This window comes from Phaseolus vulgaris, chromosome 2 (genome assembly GCF_051622355.1).
Source record: "Phaseolus vulgaris cultivar YP4 chromosome 2, ASM5162235v1, whole genome shotgun sequence".
NCBI classification, from domain to species: Eukaryota; Viridiplantae; Streptophyta; class Magnoliopsida; order Fabales; family Fabaceae; genus Phaseolus; species Phaseolus vulgaris.
Genome location: NC_143499.1, coordinates 22,095,364 through 22,112,205, shown reverse-complemented (window position 1 = coordinate 22,112,205; position 16,842 = coordinate 22,095,364). Strand labels below are relative to the sequence as shown.

General features: G+C 31.9%; 1 protein-coding gene across 1 annotated transcript; it reads right to left on the bottom strand.

Moving 5' to 3' along the window:
* Positions 1 to 843: 843 nt before the first annotated feature.
* On the bottom strand, positions 844 to 7,093 carry LOC137810915 (putative protein S-acyltransferase 22). Its single transcript, XM_068612413.2, has 9 exons — positions 6,690 to 7,093; positions 6,503 to 6,616; positions 4,555 to 4,953; positions 4,288 to 4,356; positions 4,141 to 4,212; positions 3,201 to 3,329; positions 2,939 to 3,019; positions 2,233 to 2,421; positions 844 to 1,868 (listed from the first exon to the last, which is right to left on the bottom strand). The coding sequence occupies exons 1-9, from the start codon at positions 6,729 to 6,731 to the stop codon at positions 1,110 to 1,112; spliced, it is 1,854 nt and encodes a 617-aa protein (XP_068468514.1). The 5' UTR covers positions 6,732 to 7,093; the 3' UTR covers positions 844 to 1,109.
* Between the last annotated feature and the right edge of the window lie 9,749 nt (positions 7,094 to 16,842).

Sequence of the window (16,842 nt, the reverse complement as noted above, 5' to 3'; positions counted from 1 at the left end):
TGTGTATGTTGAATAGGATAATTATGCTTTAGGTGCTTGTTAATTGTGATATATATTAAATCGTCTTCCTAAAACAGGTCACAATTGGTTCAAGATGGACCAGGAATTCCACCTGTCGAAACTCACTTATGTACGTTTTAAGTCGTTAATTGCTTCTAAATGCCATAAATAATGAAGAGGCAATAAAATGTTTACGTTAAAATAGGTATGTTTTTATTTATTTCCTTGGGACTCTGAATAACTATCTATCCTATTTAATATTTGCTTGTAAAAATCAACATGGATCCTGTGATAAAGCAAGATTAATATGGTTGGGAGAATCATTAATTTTGTGTAGCAAGTGGTTAATAATATTGTGAAGTTATTGATGGTTAGATGAACTTACCGACTTCTAAGCATAAATGTTTCTTGAGTAATATCTTCCTCCCATAATTACATTTTAAACTTAATAATAGATGTGTTATTTATTAAAATAATTTTACTAAAATAAGCTCATTAATAAATGTATTATTTTACTTATTATAAATGCAAGTGTTTTATTTGGAAGTGGATAAAGAAATAAGTGATTAGTATTCTATTGAAAATTGAGAATATCAATCAATTTAATTTTTTCTTAAAATAGATAAACAATTAGTGTTCACGAAGTTAAACACAAGTGTTTCACATATTACTATTAAAATTCAAATAACTGCATAGTTCGAGACAAAAATAGAATGATCGGAGAAAAATATGTTTTGAAAGAGTTTTTATTTTTTATTTTTATCAGCATGTTTTGAAAGAGCTGATAAATTGGCAAATTAAGCAGAGTCGTTTTAATAGAAATTATACACGAAGACACAATTGTAATCAGCAACTTGTAGTTCTCTTGATAAAAATAGCAGGGCAGTCAAACCGACGCACTTCACTAACAGCTAGAACTGACCAGTTACTATGAATCAACATGAAACTTTGTACAACGATTCCCACATGATTAGAAGTCCAAAATTTGCGAGCATCATCTTAAATAGTTTAAGAACCTCTTGCTCAAACGTCAAAGAATGAACATTTCCAATCAAATGGTCAGAAATATAGATATCTAATTGACACTGGATGTGACCAACAACTGCTGGTCACAATTTTCTACTGTGACCAACGACACTGGATGACGATTCAGGCTTTCTAAATGCACATTCATCCAGATGAGTTCTGAAAAGAATATTACTCCAATTTGTAGATCTCTGAACAATTCTACTCGGAACAACCCGATCACTGTCTTCCCCGCCAGAAGCCTCATATCCATCACTAGTTGAACTTGACAGAGGAATTTCCTTCAGAGTTGCAGCAGCATCAGCAGCTGAAGGGCCTGCAAGCTGTTTTGCTTTTTCAACACCCGAAGAGAACACCCCGAAAGGGCGAATATCAGGAGAGTCTAAACTGCTTTCAGGTGATGAAGAAACAATCCCAGCTGAGCTCGACATTGCTTTACTTGTTTGAAATGCACAGCGCGCTTCAAACGGTAGAGGGGCAAACCTAGATATCCCACTCAGACCTTTACTGGCACAATCTTTTGTCAGAGACTCTATAGACATGTCGGCCAGAAGATCAACCCGCTTACCAACCCGCTTCTTATTGTGCTCAATTCTGGGAAGCATTTTTAGGCCGTTGCTACCAATACTGCTTTCTGGTTCCAGTCTTGTTAGAGGCTGCAAAACTTTGGACTTTCTTCTTGCTTCTGCAGCAGCCTTGGAAATTTCTTCTGCATTTAAGCGTGCCAATGTCCAAGGACTAATTTTTACTGTTCCAGGATTCTTTTTCTTTAACGGATCTTCTCTCATTGTCTTCTTTCCATGTGAGCTAACAGAACCGGTGTCTGAGGGCACCACATCAAACTACAACCGTTAACCCCAACACCCCAAAAGAGAAGGAAAAAATCAAACAGCTGGTCCTCTCAGTAAGCAAACGAAAGAAAGAGCATAAAACATAAAATAGCTGTAACAATCTAGAAACAACTAAATGATCAAGCTCAATAGTTCATAAATTTAGTTTTCCAGTGGGTGAAAGGTTAGCTCAAGTTGTGCATGATCTGCACAATATCAAAAGCCATCCAAGAAGCTACAATAACTTCTGAAGTTGATATGTTTATTCAGTTAATGGCAAATGTCAATTTTTCCATAACATAAAAATTATACACGAGATATGAAAACAATTCAAATGCAAGGAACATAAAGCAAGTCTAAATTGAAAAAACGTTACCTGATCTTCAAGTAACAGGCGTGGGGGTGTGCACCACGCACCTCTGTGTAAATTAGTGAAGGAGCTTGCACTACTCAATCCAGTAAGTGAGCTAACAGTTGACATTTGGGGACTTTGCTGTCCTCCATTTCCTAGTTGCTCCTGCTCCTGCTCCCTCATAGCTATGATGTAATCGTATGTGCTGAGTCCCTGAATCACTCGTCAAACTAACAATTAACACTTCAGACTGAGGATAGATAGATTGATGATGTTTAGCACTAAAAACACCATTGTCATTCATTGAGAATTAAGACATAAACATGCATCTTCCCCAGAGGACAATTTTTTATTGCCTACTAGGACTATAAGGTGAGAGACTTGTCAATCTTTGCATATACAAGAAGTGTGTAGACTAAACCATCAACAACTACACATGGCCAGTTTAAATAAAAACATTTTTTTAATAAAACCTCACATGCTAAGCATCATTATGAGACTTTGACATCCCAAAGAGACTAGATCCCCAATACTCAACAATCATAAACAGAAACATTAATGTGACAATGGCTTTATGACAAAGGCTTTATGTAATTATTTACTGTTTTGTTTTCAGTTAGAGAAAAGAGCCTAAAACACGTTTGGTGCAACACAGAAAAGATAAACAAAATTCCTTTCACGATGAAGTGTTAACCAGATAATCAACATACCAAATAGCAGCCAACCTTACCTTTTTAATGAGGAGGATATGAAAGAAGAAAAGCTGAACAACTGGTAAGGTAGCAATCATTGCAAGAATTGTGCAGATAGACTGAAAAATTTCACAGGTGAAAATAAGAATAGCTGCATCCGGAAATAGCCTCAGATTTTTTTATCAAATGAAAAGATTCGAAACAAAAACGAGCAAAATAAGTTAGTTTATCAGAAAAATAAATAAGCATTAATAGAGAAATATAGTAATCACTCATAAGAGGGAGGGTGAGAATGCTCACCACCACAAGAACAAAGGGAACCAGAGAGAAACTGGTTCCCAACTTGGAGGATATATCCACAGAAAATTGCTTCCTCTTGACAAAACAGCAGATAAGCACTAGAATTCCAGTCAACCATTGAAGAATAAACTGCAATCTCAAGCCCAAGGTGCAAAAATCATGTACAGACCTGTCATTAGTTAGTCAAAATGAAAATGACTAGGAAATACAAATCCATACTTGTGATGCTCTATAGATTATGGCATGTTGAAACAATTATTAAGTTAGATTTGGGATGGTTCAAAGAGGAAAAGGAAAGAATTGAAACTTAGTAGGGAGACATGTAGGGTCAAAAAAGATGAAAGATTTTATTTTGGCAATAGAGCTTGATTTCCAAATGCTGATGTTTTCAAGCAGAATTATCTTTTTCAATTCTTACGTGGTTGATACAAAAGCTTGAAGATTGGATGATTCTAACCAAATTGTGCAAATTGTTGATTTTGATCTAGTTTTCTTGTTTGATCTTGCGTTTTGAGTCATAATTTTCATGTTTAATCTTGTGTAAAGGTTTCTACTGCCTTTGATCATGCATAGATTGTGCAGAGAAGTTTTTAATGGATTAAAGGTTAAGTGCATAAAGAAGTTTTTAATGGATTAAAAACAATTTTAATCTTAGAATGTTAAGTTGCTGGAAATACAAAGAATAATGTTTTAATTGATTAAAATCAAGCTTTAATTGATCAATTTCACTTAGGCCATGTAACCTTCAAATTGCACTCTGTTTCAATCAATTAAAATGAACTTTAATCGATTAAAATCACTTAAAGATCCCTCTTTTAGTGATGAATTAAGATTTCAAATTTCAAATCTTGGACTTAGTCTTTGTTTATAACAAGTAGAACTTTCTAGTTACGGTAGGGTCAACCATGTGAATGAGTAAGAATGGACAGATATTGCTTACCAAGAGCATAGCAGCAACCATGAGCGCGAAAAACTGCCTGTAGTTTTTTTTCCCTATACAGTTGTTAAGCCACTGCAAACCAAGGTAGAAACAGTCCTTCAGAACATTCCTCAAGTGATAACTAAAGAAATAGTCAGATATACTCACTCGGCAATGATGATCAAAGTGATCTACACACTTGTCACAAACTCTACAGTGCTTGCTGTACTTGAAAACCTACATCAAAGTTATTCTTCACTGATATACCATCTAAGAATTGCAGAGTAAGCATGAGTTTGTAACACAAGGTAATTATGAAGTTCTCCATGCACTTATGTCAAGTCATTTTTCAACCTCCACATGTCATATTAAGGAATGAACTCCAATAGTAATATTAAAAGGTAATACATTTCCAGTTCAAAATCTTCTACGCACCTCAACTTCACACAAACTGCAAAAGAACATACCATCTTCACTTATTTGTTTATCTGTAGATTTATCAGTTAAACTTGAGCAGCTGCAGATATAAGCACAAGGAGAAGAAACCAAGAGCACACAGGATGAACATGATGATGTACTCTTCTCCACTGAATTCGAAGCACTTTTTGAAATTCCTTTTGTTCCCAATCCCTCCTTATCCACACAACTAGCTCCAGCTGTTGATGCATATACTTCATGCATTGGCGAAGTTGATTCTTCCCCTAATTTAGAATTCTTTACTTCAGCAAGCTTTTTACTTTCTGGGATTTTAATATACTTTTTGGACTTTAAAACCCCTGGATCTGCAGGATCTGATGCCGTACACCAAATGTACAGTCCAAAGACACTAGTAATCTGGAAAAAGAGGAAATATCACTATACGATGATGTCTTTCACAGGGAAATAACAGTTCTAACCCTAGGAGAGTCTTATATAGAAGTAGCCAAAATAACTCACAAAAAGGGTGAACATCGGAGAATATAAAATGCATATCTGCTTAGATAGATAGTTCTAACACTTGATAATATTGTGCTCTAGAGAATTGCAAGTGCATAAAACTAAAGTATTGAACAGTGTATGGACTTTACTCTTCTTCCACTACGGTGTCTCCTTTGACATAGGATTTAGTTGACATAAACCACCACATAAGGCAGTTATCAGCAAAATAACTGCAGATATATAGGTAAGGAATCCACTCACTCTTAAGTGTAAGTTTTTGACACTTCTACTCAATAACTTTCTATAAAACACAAAATTCGCATAACAATAGAATTATATGATATCATCATGCACTTCAATTTTTAGCTAAATTGAACATATGTATGTGGTCTTATAATCATGAAAAGCATGCCTTATGTTAATAAAATCTAAATCTCTACTCACTAAAATAAAGTTGTCTGTCAAAATATCAATTTTATTTTAAATTATGAGATTTTAAACTAGCTTGGATCGTGTCCTAGGAGCAAAAAAATAGAACCACGAGTATAGTTCTAAGAGGAAATTTAGAAAAGTAGTTATTTAGGGTTTAGGGTTAAACATCAAATTTAGTCCTTGTCTGTGTTTTGAATTCTCAATATGATTCCAATCCATAAAAACTTTTAAATCGGTTTCTGCCCATATAAAAAGTGTCACTAATTTGGTTCTGTCACCATTACCCCTTACACAGTCTAAATTTAGTCCCATCTAAGACATTCTTATGATCCTTACACATGATGCAGAATATTTTAATATGCCCCCTTGCAAGTGGGCATCAAATTAATAATATATTGAAGATTAAATTAAGAATATATAGGGACATAAACCAAAAATAAGAATAAATTACAAGTAGGGGTCAAATTAAGGATGAGTAAGAAATACCGATTGTAGGGACTAAATCAATTACATTTTACATTTATAAGGATCAATTTAATAAGCTTTTAATGTGTAGGGAATAAATTGATAATTCACTTCATGTTGTACAAGACTAAGTTTATATTTAACCTAATAAATAATCCAAAGAATTTAAAAAAAAAATCCTTGAAATGTAGTTCATACATGTCTAATGATGGCTATTTGTCATAACTCGGGAGTGTGTGCTTAAAATGGATGTGAAAAATGGACAAGGGAAAGAGACTTAAGAGGTCACAGCAAGCAACCAAATGGCCCTTATCATGTACAGAGACAGCTCCATAGAATCCTTCACTGAACTACACGACAATCTTAACAATCTTAACAGGATGGTAGATCATGTGATAAAAAGCAACCTCTAAACTTAAACGGAATTCAGATTTACAAAAGAAACCAAACACAAGAATATGGGACCAAATAAAATCACAGATCTCACTCATTTCACACACTAACTAAGAAGCAGAAAATGAAAATATTACATATAAAAAAAAGGCAGAGATATAGGAAGATGGGTTACCAGCGCTGAGTAAAGGCCAACAACAATATACTGACACGTCTTATTTCCAATAAAAGGAGCGAAGAACACGTAGAAGGCAAAGCCCAGAGATAAAAAGACAGCACAAGCCACCACCTTCACAAATATTTTCCACAATGAATAAGAAAGAAAAAAACTTTGCTGAAAATAAATCAAATTTTGCAAGTACCTGAAGAGGGTGGTAAGGTAACTGCCATCCATGTTTCCTCATAGTTTTTTACTTTCAAGTTGAACTCAAAACTTTTGAAGAAGAACTCAAAGAACAACCCAGAACACAGGGAACACTAGACAGAAGAAGAAGAAGAAGGAAGAACCAGGGACGGTTATTTGTGTTTTTGTGTCAACTTTTTCACGTTTTTTAAGGGAAGGAAGGATTATGAAGGACAAAGAAAAGGAGTTTGAAGCAGATAGAAAGAGAAGTGAATGTGTGAGAGAGTTGAATTAGGATAATGATGGTGGGTGTGAAGTGTGTCTTGAGGAAGCTTTTTCTTTTGTCTTTGTCTGGTTTCATAGAATGTTTGAGTGAGGAAATACTGGACTAAAGGTATGGTCTTGTTCTTGTTTGGATTTTGGTGTGTGATTTGTTTATTGGTTGCAAAAGCCCTTTTACAGCTCAGCAATTTAGAACAAAGTTAGATGTTTTAAGTTAAAATAAACTCTCTTTTTTTCTGACTGTTTGTAGGAGATAATATTAAAAAATATCAAAATTTATTTTGATAATTTTTACTCTTTAAAATTCTGATTATAAAAATATTTTGGTTAAAAGAACCTTTTACTTGAGCTAATTATGAAACTACCTTACCACACACCCTTTTTACTTTTTGGTTTCTGGTGTTACCTGCCACCACTGCAGCAAAAAGCGTTTACCTTTTTGAATTGCAAAACCATGTCTCACACTGCACTGAGAATATCTCCTTATGTTTTAAGATCTTATTTTAGTTTAACTCACTCTCATTATATATTATTTTTAAGACAAATTTACGGTTCTTTTCTTAAATTAGTTCAATTTTGTTTCGATTTTTTTTAAAATGGACAATTTTTTTATTTCTATAATCGGCAAATCAATAACACATTGCACACATTTAATAAGGCGAAATCGTCAATAGTAAGTATATTCTAAAAAAATAAGAAATCGTATATAGAAATCGTATTTCGTATACACATTTTTAATATTATAATATATTTTACGTATAATATTTCTTACATTATGTCAATATTTAATTTCCAGTGATTTTTAAGAAAATCAATTTAATTTTAATTTTTTTTTAAAAGTATATAATTTAGTTTTTTATGTTATATTGACATGAACGGACGTTAAGTAGTGATGAGATGACACACAATGTGACACATTTATACGTAGATTATTCATTAATTATGTTATGTTTATTTTTAAATTTTAAATATTATCTCCATCTGCATAAATCTTAATCCCAAACTCATAAGCAAATATTACATCTACATTTGCACAAACCCTAATTCCAAACTTATAAGCGAAATCACAGCTCGTGCAGGTTCAATTCCTTGTGGTTCCCGCCTTCTGTTTCGTCAAACAAAACGATGTTGATGTCAAAGACCCATTTATTGTTGTCATTTTTGGGCTTTGGAGGCGAATTTGGAGAAGAGGTTGGCAAAGGAGAGTGCATATGTATGCGGGACGGGCGTGGGTGGCGAGGTGGAGGGCGTAGCGGAGAGAGTTGCACAAATTTGGAGGAGCTGGCTTTAGCGGTGGGGAATTGGTGGGAAGGTTTTGGGAGAGGAAGTAGTGGACTCACTTCTTCACTAAATCTAGAAGATCCGATTGGTCTTCTTCTTCTTCTTCTTCCTCCATCGTTTCGCTTCTTCACCAACAAAGCTTTGGAAACCCTTTATTTTTTTTAAAGGCTTAAACTTCAATCTCTTAACTCAACAATATTCTCTTAAGCAACAATATAAAATGTGGGATTGCAAATCTCCAATTCAATTTCCTCTTTACATCAATTTTCCCCCTTGTTTTCTTTAGTGGGTGGATCCTTATGTCTTAACAATTTTTTCTCATATTCATCAATTGACTTGGTTTCACCTTTTCTCTTATATTCAACACAACTACAAAGAAACTCGGGATGCAATTTTGATTGGTTCAGATATAAACCTTTTTTTTTCTTTTTCTTGTCATTTGGTTTAGGTTATGAATGAATTTAATTTAGTTAAAAAATTTAATTTAAATGAAATCATAATGGAGAAGAGTGTTAAAATACTATATTACACTTGGAGAGACCTATAAATAAAATTGTCACTCTTTATGCCACGTACTCACCAGTTAACGTCATTCATATCAATCTAACCGAAGGGACCAAATTGCATACTTTTTTAAAAAAACTTGAGACCAAATTGATTTTTTTAAAAACTACTACACTAAATTGAATATTGACCCGAAATGTAAGGACTAATAAGGTAATTATACCTATATTTTAATATATTAAATTTTTAAAAAATCATATATTGAAATACGATTTGAATTAGAAATTTTTAAATATTATAATACATTATAAAATGGATGAAATTCAACTTCGTAAGCCTTCAAAATATACTGCAGACTATAGATAGGATCAACGAATGTTGTTAGTTGTAAATGACATGTCAAACAAACAACGATAACATGAGCATAGGGAAGTCAAAGAGCTTGAAACTCCCTATAATCACACCACCAGTCATTAAGTTTTATCGTGTATGACATAGGTAGGCATCGTAGTTGGGGAGTGGGTTGCCCTTGAACATCAAACTCTGAATTTTTTCTATTGTAGCTTTGGACATGACACATAGTAGATTATTGTTCATTTTTCCGTAACAAGGCAATAATATCTTCTGGATATTGATGGCCAGCTCATAACATGCAGTCTATCTTCGTCTCATTCAACAAATCAAGATTTGGTTCTTTCAAAAGTTGTCTTCACAAGAGCACATATAAGTAACTATTGTGCTCCCTTTAATACAGAGTTCATGTACTCAGCTAAAGGTATTTGATCTATCTAGGAAAAAGCTTGCTGAAATTGTGATCTTAGAGCCGACAACTTTGTCTGAAAGAGTTGGTTGTTTCATTTCATAACTTGTGAAAATGTAAACAATTAAATTATTTAAAGTGATTGTGTTGCAATAAGAATAATCAATATAAGTGAATTGAATTAAGATAAATACCCATTTTTATCAATTGTCTTTTTGCCTCAACATTCTTGAACTTCTTATTAAAGTTATATGCAATGTGGTGTATGCAATATACTGATAGAAGACCATGTCCTTCCCAAGCAACTTCTGGAGATTTTAATGCTGGTAAAATGGTTTTTCCTCTATTAGTTATCATGCAAATATTTTTGTTGTGGTATGACATGTGATCGCAACAGACGGAAGAACCAGATCAGTGTTTCTTTTGTTTCACCTTCAACTATTGCAAAAGCTAAAGGGAATATGTTCCGCTTGCCATCTTGACCAATTGCAGTTAGCAAAGTCTTGTGGTATTTTCCAGTAAAAAAATGTTCCGTCAACTTGGACTATTGGCTTGTAGTAATTAAAGTCATCAATGCAAGGCTTGAAAGCCCAAAATACACGTTTGAACATGTAACACGATTTATCTTAAACACCTTCTATAACAAAAGGCCGAGTTACATATTCGACAATTGTCCCAGAGAAACTTTCTTGAACCGCTTGCAACCATCTTGGAAGATGATTATAGGATTCATCCCATATGGCAAGCGTCTTTTGTTTTGTCATCCATGTTTTTTTATACGTTACAGAATAACCATAATGACTTTTTTTTTTGCAATTAAACTTTTCATAGGGATGGATGAGTTTGCTTTAATGTAATTGACCACTATAATTGTAATTTGCTTGGAGTCCAAATTTACGTGATCATTAGAAAGAGTGGTCGACAAACATGTGTGGGGTGTTTCAATTTTTTTGATCTCCCATGTATCATGGAATTTACTAAAGGATTCTCTAAGCTGCCATTGACATCCATTATTGTTGTCAATGTATTGGGCTACATATCGATTCGTCTTTGACTCCACGACAACAAATCTGTACCCTTCAACTATGTGATATTGTTTGATGGCAATCAAAGTAGCCTCTATATTAGGAAAAGTAATTCGCTTAGAAATGTCATATTGAACTATTTGTCTAGATCAGTTATATGAATCACTTTGCTGGAATGATGACGTTGTGAAACCACCATCTTCAAGTAAATCATCAACATCGTCGTCTTCACTAAACTCATTAATAATATCTCTGATTATGGGTTTCTCTTGGGTGCCAATAGAACTGTTTCCAATGTAAAAGGGATTCATTTACCACATGCAACATGTAATTAATATTGTTATTGTAAATTGTATGCAATGAGCGTGAATAGTTAGAAAAATATTTCAATACAAAATTTAAAGTATTACCTTGTGATGACTTTTTACGGCAAGTGCACCGCGTTTGTCAGAAGTAATAATTGTCCCTAAGGATGGATATCGATCCCACAAGGAACAGTGAATTATTGAGTACAAAAACTGCTAAATAGAGTTTTGAATTAATTGTGTTGGCACTGATCAATAAGAAAATAGACAAAGAATTGGTTGCTTCAATTACTCAAATTAGGGATTAGGTTTCATCTTTCTCACTCTTATGTATTTTGATTAGCATGTTAATATTAAATTCTTTGATTGAAATTGATGCCCGTATAAAAATCATTTATATTGATTCCTCGCATATAAAATCCTTAAGAATGTTCCCTAACTATTGATCCCTCGCATAATTACAAGAACAACTTAGAACGAAGCTCAAACGTTAATGGCGATTAACATTTCAAGTCTATCCCTAACACTCAAATATTGTTGTTTAGGTCCGAACCCTAAAAATACCTCCCGGTCAGATTTAAGATTCTCAATTTGTCACAAAAAATTAAAAGTAAAACAACAATACCAATAATCATTCAAAAGCTAAATATTAATATATAAGATATCACGTCAATACATAAGAGTTTGAGCAGATTACTCCCAATCCCAAAGGGTAGAATTAGCCACACATACTTCTAACACCTTCCATTCTCCCAATTGGGTTACAATTCACTTTATGGTGTTTTCCCCTCAATCTGACACACTCAAGTTGAGCCTCTAGCCCCCTATTTAACCTAATTTTCTAGGGTTAGGTTGCTTCCTGTGTCGCGCTAATGGGCTAAGTGATAAAACATAAAAAAGGCCTAAGCTTTCTTTGCATCTTTTTCTATTTTAGGACCTTCCAGCTTTCTCTTTTTAGCTCAAATTATTCTCCTTTACTCCAAATCTTCAATCTTCCCTAAATATCTGCGATTAACACCAAATTTGGGAATAAAATGCTCTTATTCAAATAAAGCTCATAAAAAATGTAAAAATGTATAAATTAATAAATTAATGATTATTTTATATGTAAATTAGCAATAAATCATCATAAGTGCCTACATTTTAATATGAAATATTACTGAAATTAGACACTTATCACTCTCTCCGACTTAAAATCTTGCTTGTCCTCAAACAAAGTAAATGAATATATTTGAATTTAAATATCAAACCGCTTATTTCACTAAACAACAGATCAAATTAAAAACTTATGATACTTCCAAGTTCAAATATAGAAAAATATAGACACAATTAACTTTCAGGATCAAGTCAAAACAAATAAATGACAATTCATCAAAGAATATCTTCCCATATGCTCACGGGTAAGTGTTTCTCTCTATTTTCACTGAATCATAACAAATCACAGTTGCTTTTCATTTCATCTTCAAATCACAAACATATTAGAAACATGAATCTTGAGGCCTTTTCCAGGGTTGTAATGAGGCTGAGCTTCCAAAAATATTGATTTTTCTTAGATAACAAAATGCACATCTAAAGAAGAAGAATATACCTACAATTCAATTATAGAGAACATATATGTTATCTAATTACCACTTTCTTTCGATGTCACCTTTTTCCTCATTTTCTTTCTAACTTTTCATGATTTTCATGATGAATTTTTTCTTTCCTTTCTATTTTTTTTTCTATTTTTTTTCGACTTTTCATTATTTTCATGATGATTTTTTTTTCTTATTTTGTTTCTCTTTCTTTTTTTTTCTTTCAATAATAGGAAAATATTCTTCCTATATTTTATAACTTTTTGAGCTTTCACAATCAGAACCAATCATTCCCTTTTGTATATGTATTGCATTTATGTTCTCCTTAAACATGCTAAAGGGTAGAAAAATATATCATCAAAGGTAAAGGTGCAATAATAACAAAAATCTTGGCCTAAAGAGGATACATAAAAAAATGAAATTCTAATAAGATAAAGGTTGGCTATTTGGCCATGGGTTCCTAATTAACACAAACAAATGCCTCAATCATCTTCATGTTCTTTTATGATGTAACAAAAATAAAAATTAAGTAACCACAACTGTCAATTCATCAACAAAACTCTCAAAATTGTTTAAGGTTCACACACTCACTTGGTTTAATTGGCCTCATTCCTTTTTGTCTTGTCATTCTTTGTCTTAATCAATCATCCTGTTAAATTTTCATGTATCATAATTTCAACTACATTTGAATAGAGATTCAATCATATTTTCTTTTCTAACCTGTGTCTAATTCATCTCACTATCTAATATTTAAACACATTCTTTTTTCCCACAATTCAAAATTAATATTCTAGTTCTTTTTTATTTGAGAAAAATAAACTAGAAAACAAACAAATTAAAACTGAAATTTATTCAAGAAAATTAATTCAAGACATAAAACTAACAAAACCAAATGTATTCAAATTACCAAATAAGCAAATAAACAAATAAATAGAAAACAAAAAAATAAAAAAATAAAATAAAAACTAAACAGAAAATAAAATTCAAATAACTAAAAATAAAAGAGAATTAGAAAGATAAAACCATTTTTTTTTCAATCCTCTCTTCTTAAGAAATCATCCAATTTTTTGTTAAAATCTTTATCTATAGTCGTCTTGTTTCATTTGCTGAATCTGCCCCTCTGAATAATAGAACCTGTCCTAGGTCAAAACACATAACTTGCAAAATGATTAGGAGGCATACGGGATTTTTTTTTTTTGAAAAATAAAATCAACAAAGGTAACAACATAAAACTAAAATGTGGACTGAGTTGCCTCCCAGTAAGCGCTCATTTAACGTCATCTAGCTTGATGTCTGTTTATTTCAAGGTGGAATATCTCTTTGATCCATCCTTCTGTACACATTCTTCCCCCGCATTAAAATTTTTAAGACCATAAAAAAGATTTAAAGTTACCTCCTCATCTTGAGTTCTAACTTGAAGTTTTCCTTTGTCAACATCAACTATGATTCTAGCAGTCTTCATAAAGGGTCTTCCAAGTATCAAGGGAACCTCCTCATCTTCTTTCATGTCCATCACAACCAAAACCACAAAGAATGTGAATTTATCCACCTTGACGAGAACATCTTCAACCACACCATATGGATACTTGGTTACTTGATCAGCTAACTTTAAAGTCATCTTGGTGGGTTTAATCTCCAAATCACCTATTTTCTTCAACATTGCCAAAAGAATTATATTTACGCTTGCTCCCAAATCCAATAAAACATTGTCTACAAATAAAGCACCTATAGACACGGGAAGGTTAAAACTCCTTGGGTCCTTGAATTTTTGAGGCAAGCCTTTTCGAATAATGACATTGTATCTATCCTCCAGCTCTATATTTCTTTCTTCAATATAGCTCCTATTCTTTTGAAATCTTTCAAATTTGAATCTTGCTTCAAATTTCCTGCAAAATAATTTTTAGGGAGTAATTTATCAAAGAATTTTCTTTCCTTTTCATTTTTTGAAGGAAGATGAGGATATGATAAATCTTTTTCAAGAAATCCTCTCTCCTTATTTTCACTTTTTTCTTCCTCACTTCTTTTCTTTTCTCTCTCTAACTCCTCAGTCTCATCTTCTTTTTCATTTACTACATTATTGCAATGCTATTTTGGGTTGGTTTGGCTGTCAATTGAAAACTGGTCACTTTGTATTTCTTCAAATTGTTTGACCACTTTTTCATCTAGATCTCAATATTCCTAATCGGTTATTGGCCCCTATTATTATGGTTATAGGTCAAGTCATAAGTCCCATGCATAAGCCCCATTATCTACATTATGTGTTAAGTTTATTAAGAATGATATGTAAGACTTATAAAAATATCACTCCTCTCCCTATTTTTCTTTGAAATGTACTTATTGTAAGTAGAAGTAGAACCTTCTTAGTAAGAGATAATTAGGAAGATTTCGGGAGATATTTTAGCGAACGTTGACTCATTGAGAACTTAGTAAATATATAAAATATACAGATAAATCTATATCATGATATAAAACTTTTATAATTATACATTTTTGGAATATATTGCACATAATTACTAAAAATGTAAAATATTTATATCGACGATGTTATGTTATGATTAATGTTCTCTTTAAGAAAATCTTCTTATTAGAAAAAAAATATACTCCTAATTTTTAATTAAATAAAAATTATATATAATATAGTTGGAGTGTTACAACTAGCGTCACTGAGTTGTTGAAGAAAACAACTCTTCATCCGAGAGATCATTTGAGTGAAATGTGTTTGAATGAATCTTCTTGGTAGACGAAAGAAATAGAATGTAACATAAAATAAAATAATATATATATATATATATATATTCATGTAGTATGAGGTTAACTTAAATCTATGTGTATATCATTTAAGCATATGAAATGCTTATCAGGCATAGACAAAGACTACACAATGTTATATTGTCTGACAGATGAAACACTTTGTTGAACTAGTACTATCGTCTTACAAACAAAGTATGATCATGTTTTACATTTTATTGTTTTCAACACTTAATCAAAATCATGGGTGTTGGACTTTTTCCTAACCGTAAGATGCACTAAAATAAAGTCATGTTAAGCTAAAGGCGAGTTAAGTTCTTATAAGACAAAAGTATTAAATTCTTATGCCTTGTTTTTTGACACCTAGGTTTTGATCATAAATGGTTTTGGTCTAATAATCTACCTACCGTGTAACAAGTAATAAACAAACAAAAAAATGATATTTGATCACGACTATAGAACAAGCCTCCTAATAAAGGTAAAAGTTAGAGTTGAATTACAAGAAATAAAAGTAAACTAGCTCACGCTAGATGAATGATATAAAGGAAAAGACAAGCCATCAAGAAGCACTAGAAAAGTGCTATTGAGCTTAAATGAGTCCTTAAAAAGAGTCATAATTTTTACATAGATTAAATGAGTCCTAAAGAAAACATTAAACAAGTGCTATAGAGATTAAACGAGTCCTTAAAAAGTATTAGACGACCTTGACAAGTTTAGACGATGATGTTATTAGTAGACAATGTTCTTTAATATACATCCTTATCAACGAATGACTTTATCTTGCATGTTCTTAAAGTTAATCTTGTATAACATGTGATGTAAGTTACATCACAAGATGAGAAGAATAGAAGATATGAAACATATTATTGAAGCAATCTTCTATAAAGAAGTGTAAGAGAATGCAAGCCAGATAAGGATGAAAAATAAACATTCTTTAACTTCAATAAGGCAAACATATTGTTAGACACTAAGAACCAATAATAGACAACTCTATACATAAAACTAAGAATAGTCAACTTTGTTGAAAGTATATAACAACAAATGACCCAAGTCATATAAAACAAACCTATAATAAAAAATGCTTAAACATATCCTTGAAAATGCTTAAACATATCCTTGAGATAACGTTAAATTCTCTATTTTCTACAAGTTAACTTCAATAAGGCAAACATATTGTTAGACACTAAGAACCAATAATAGACAACTCTATACATAAAACCAAGAATACATAAAACTAAGAATAGTTAATTTTGTTGAAAATATATGACAACAAATTACCCAAGTCATATAAAACAAACCTCTAATAACAATGCTTAAACATATCCTTGAGATAACATTAAATTCTCTATTTTCTACAAATTAACTAAAAATGACTCTTAGACATTATATCTAATTTGAACACTAATTGTGAGGTCTTGAATATTGATATTATCTTACCATAACATATCATTTATTGAAAGCACAATTTGCAAACGTTTTTAAAAAAAATTAAATTTCAATTCATTCCCTTTTTTTTAACTTATATTTCTAACTATTTGATGAGTTAATTTGACATGATAAAATATTGATGAAAAAATAGTGAGTGATTTTTAGAAAAAATAGTCAAAGATTACAATGCTATAAGAGAATAAATTACAATTATAAATTATATAAAAAATATTTTTAATTCTTAATCTATAATTTTAGTCAACAA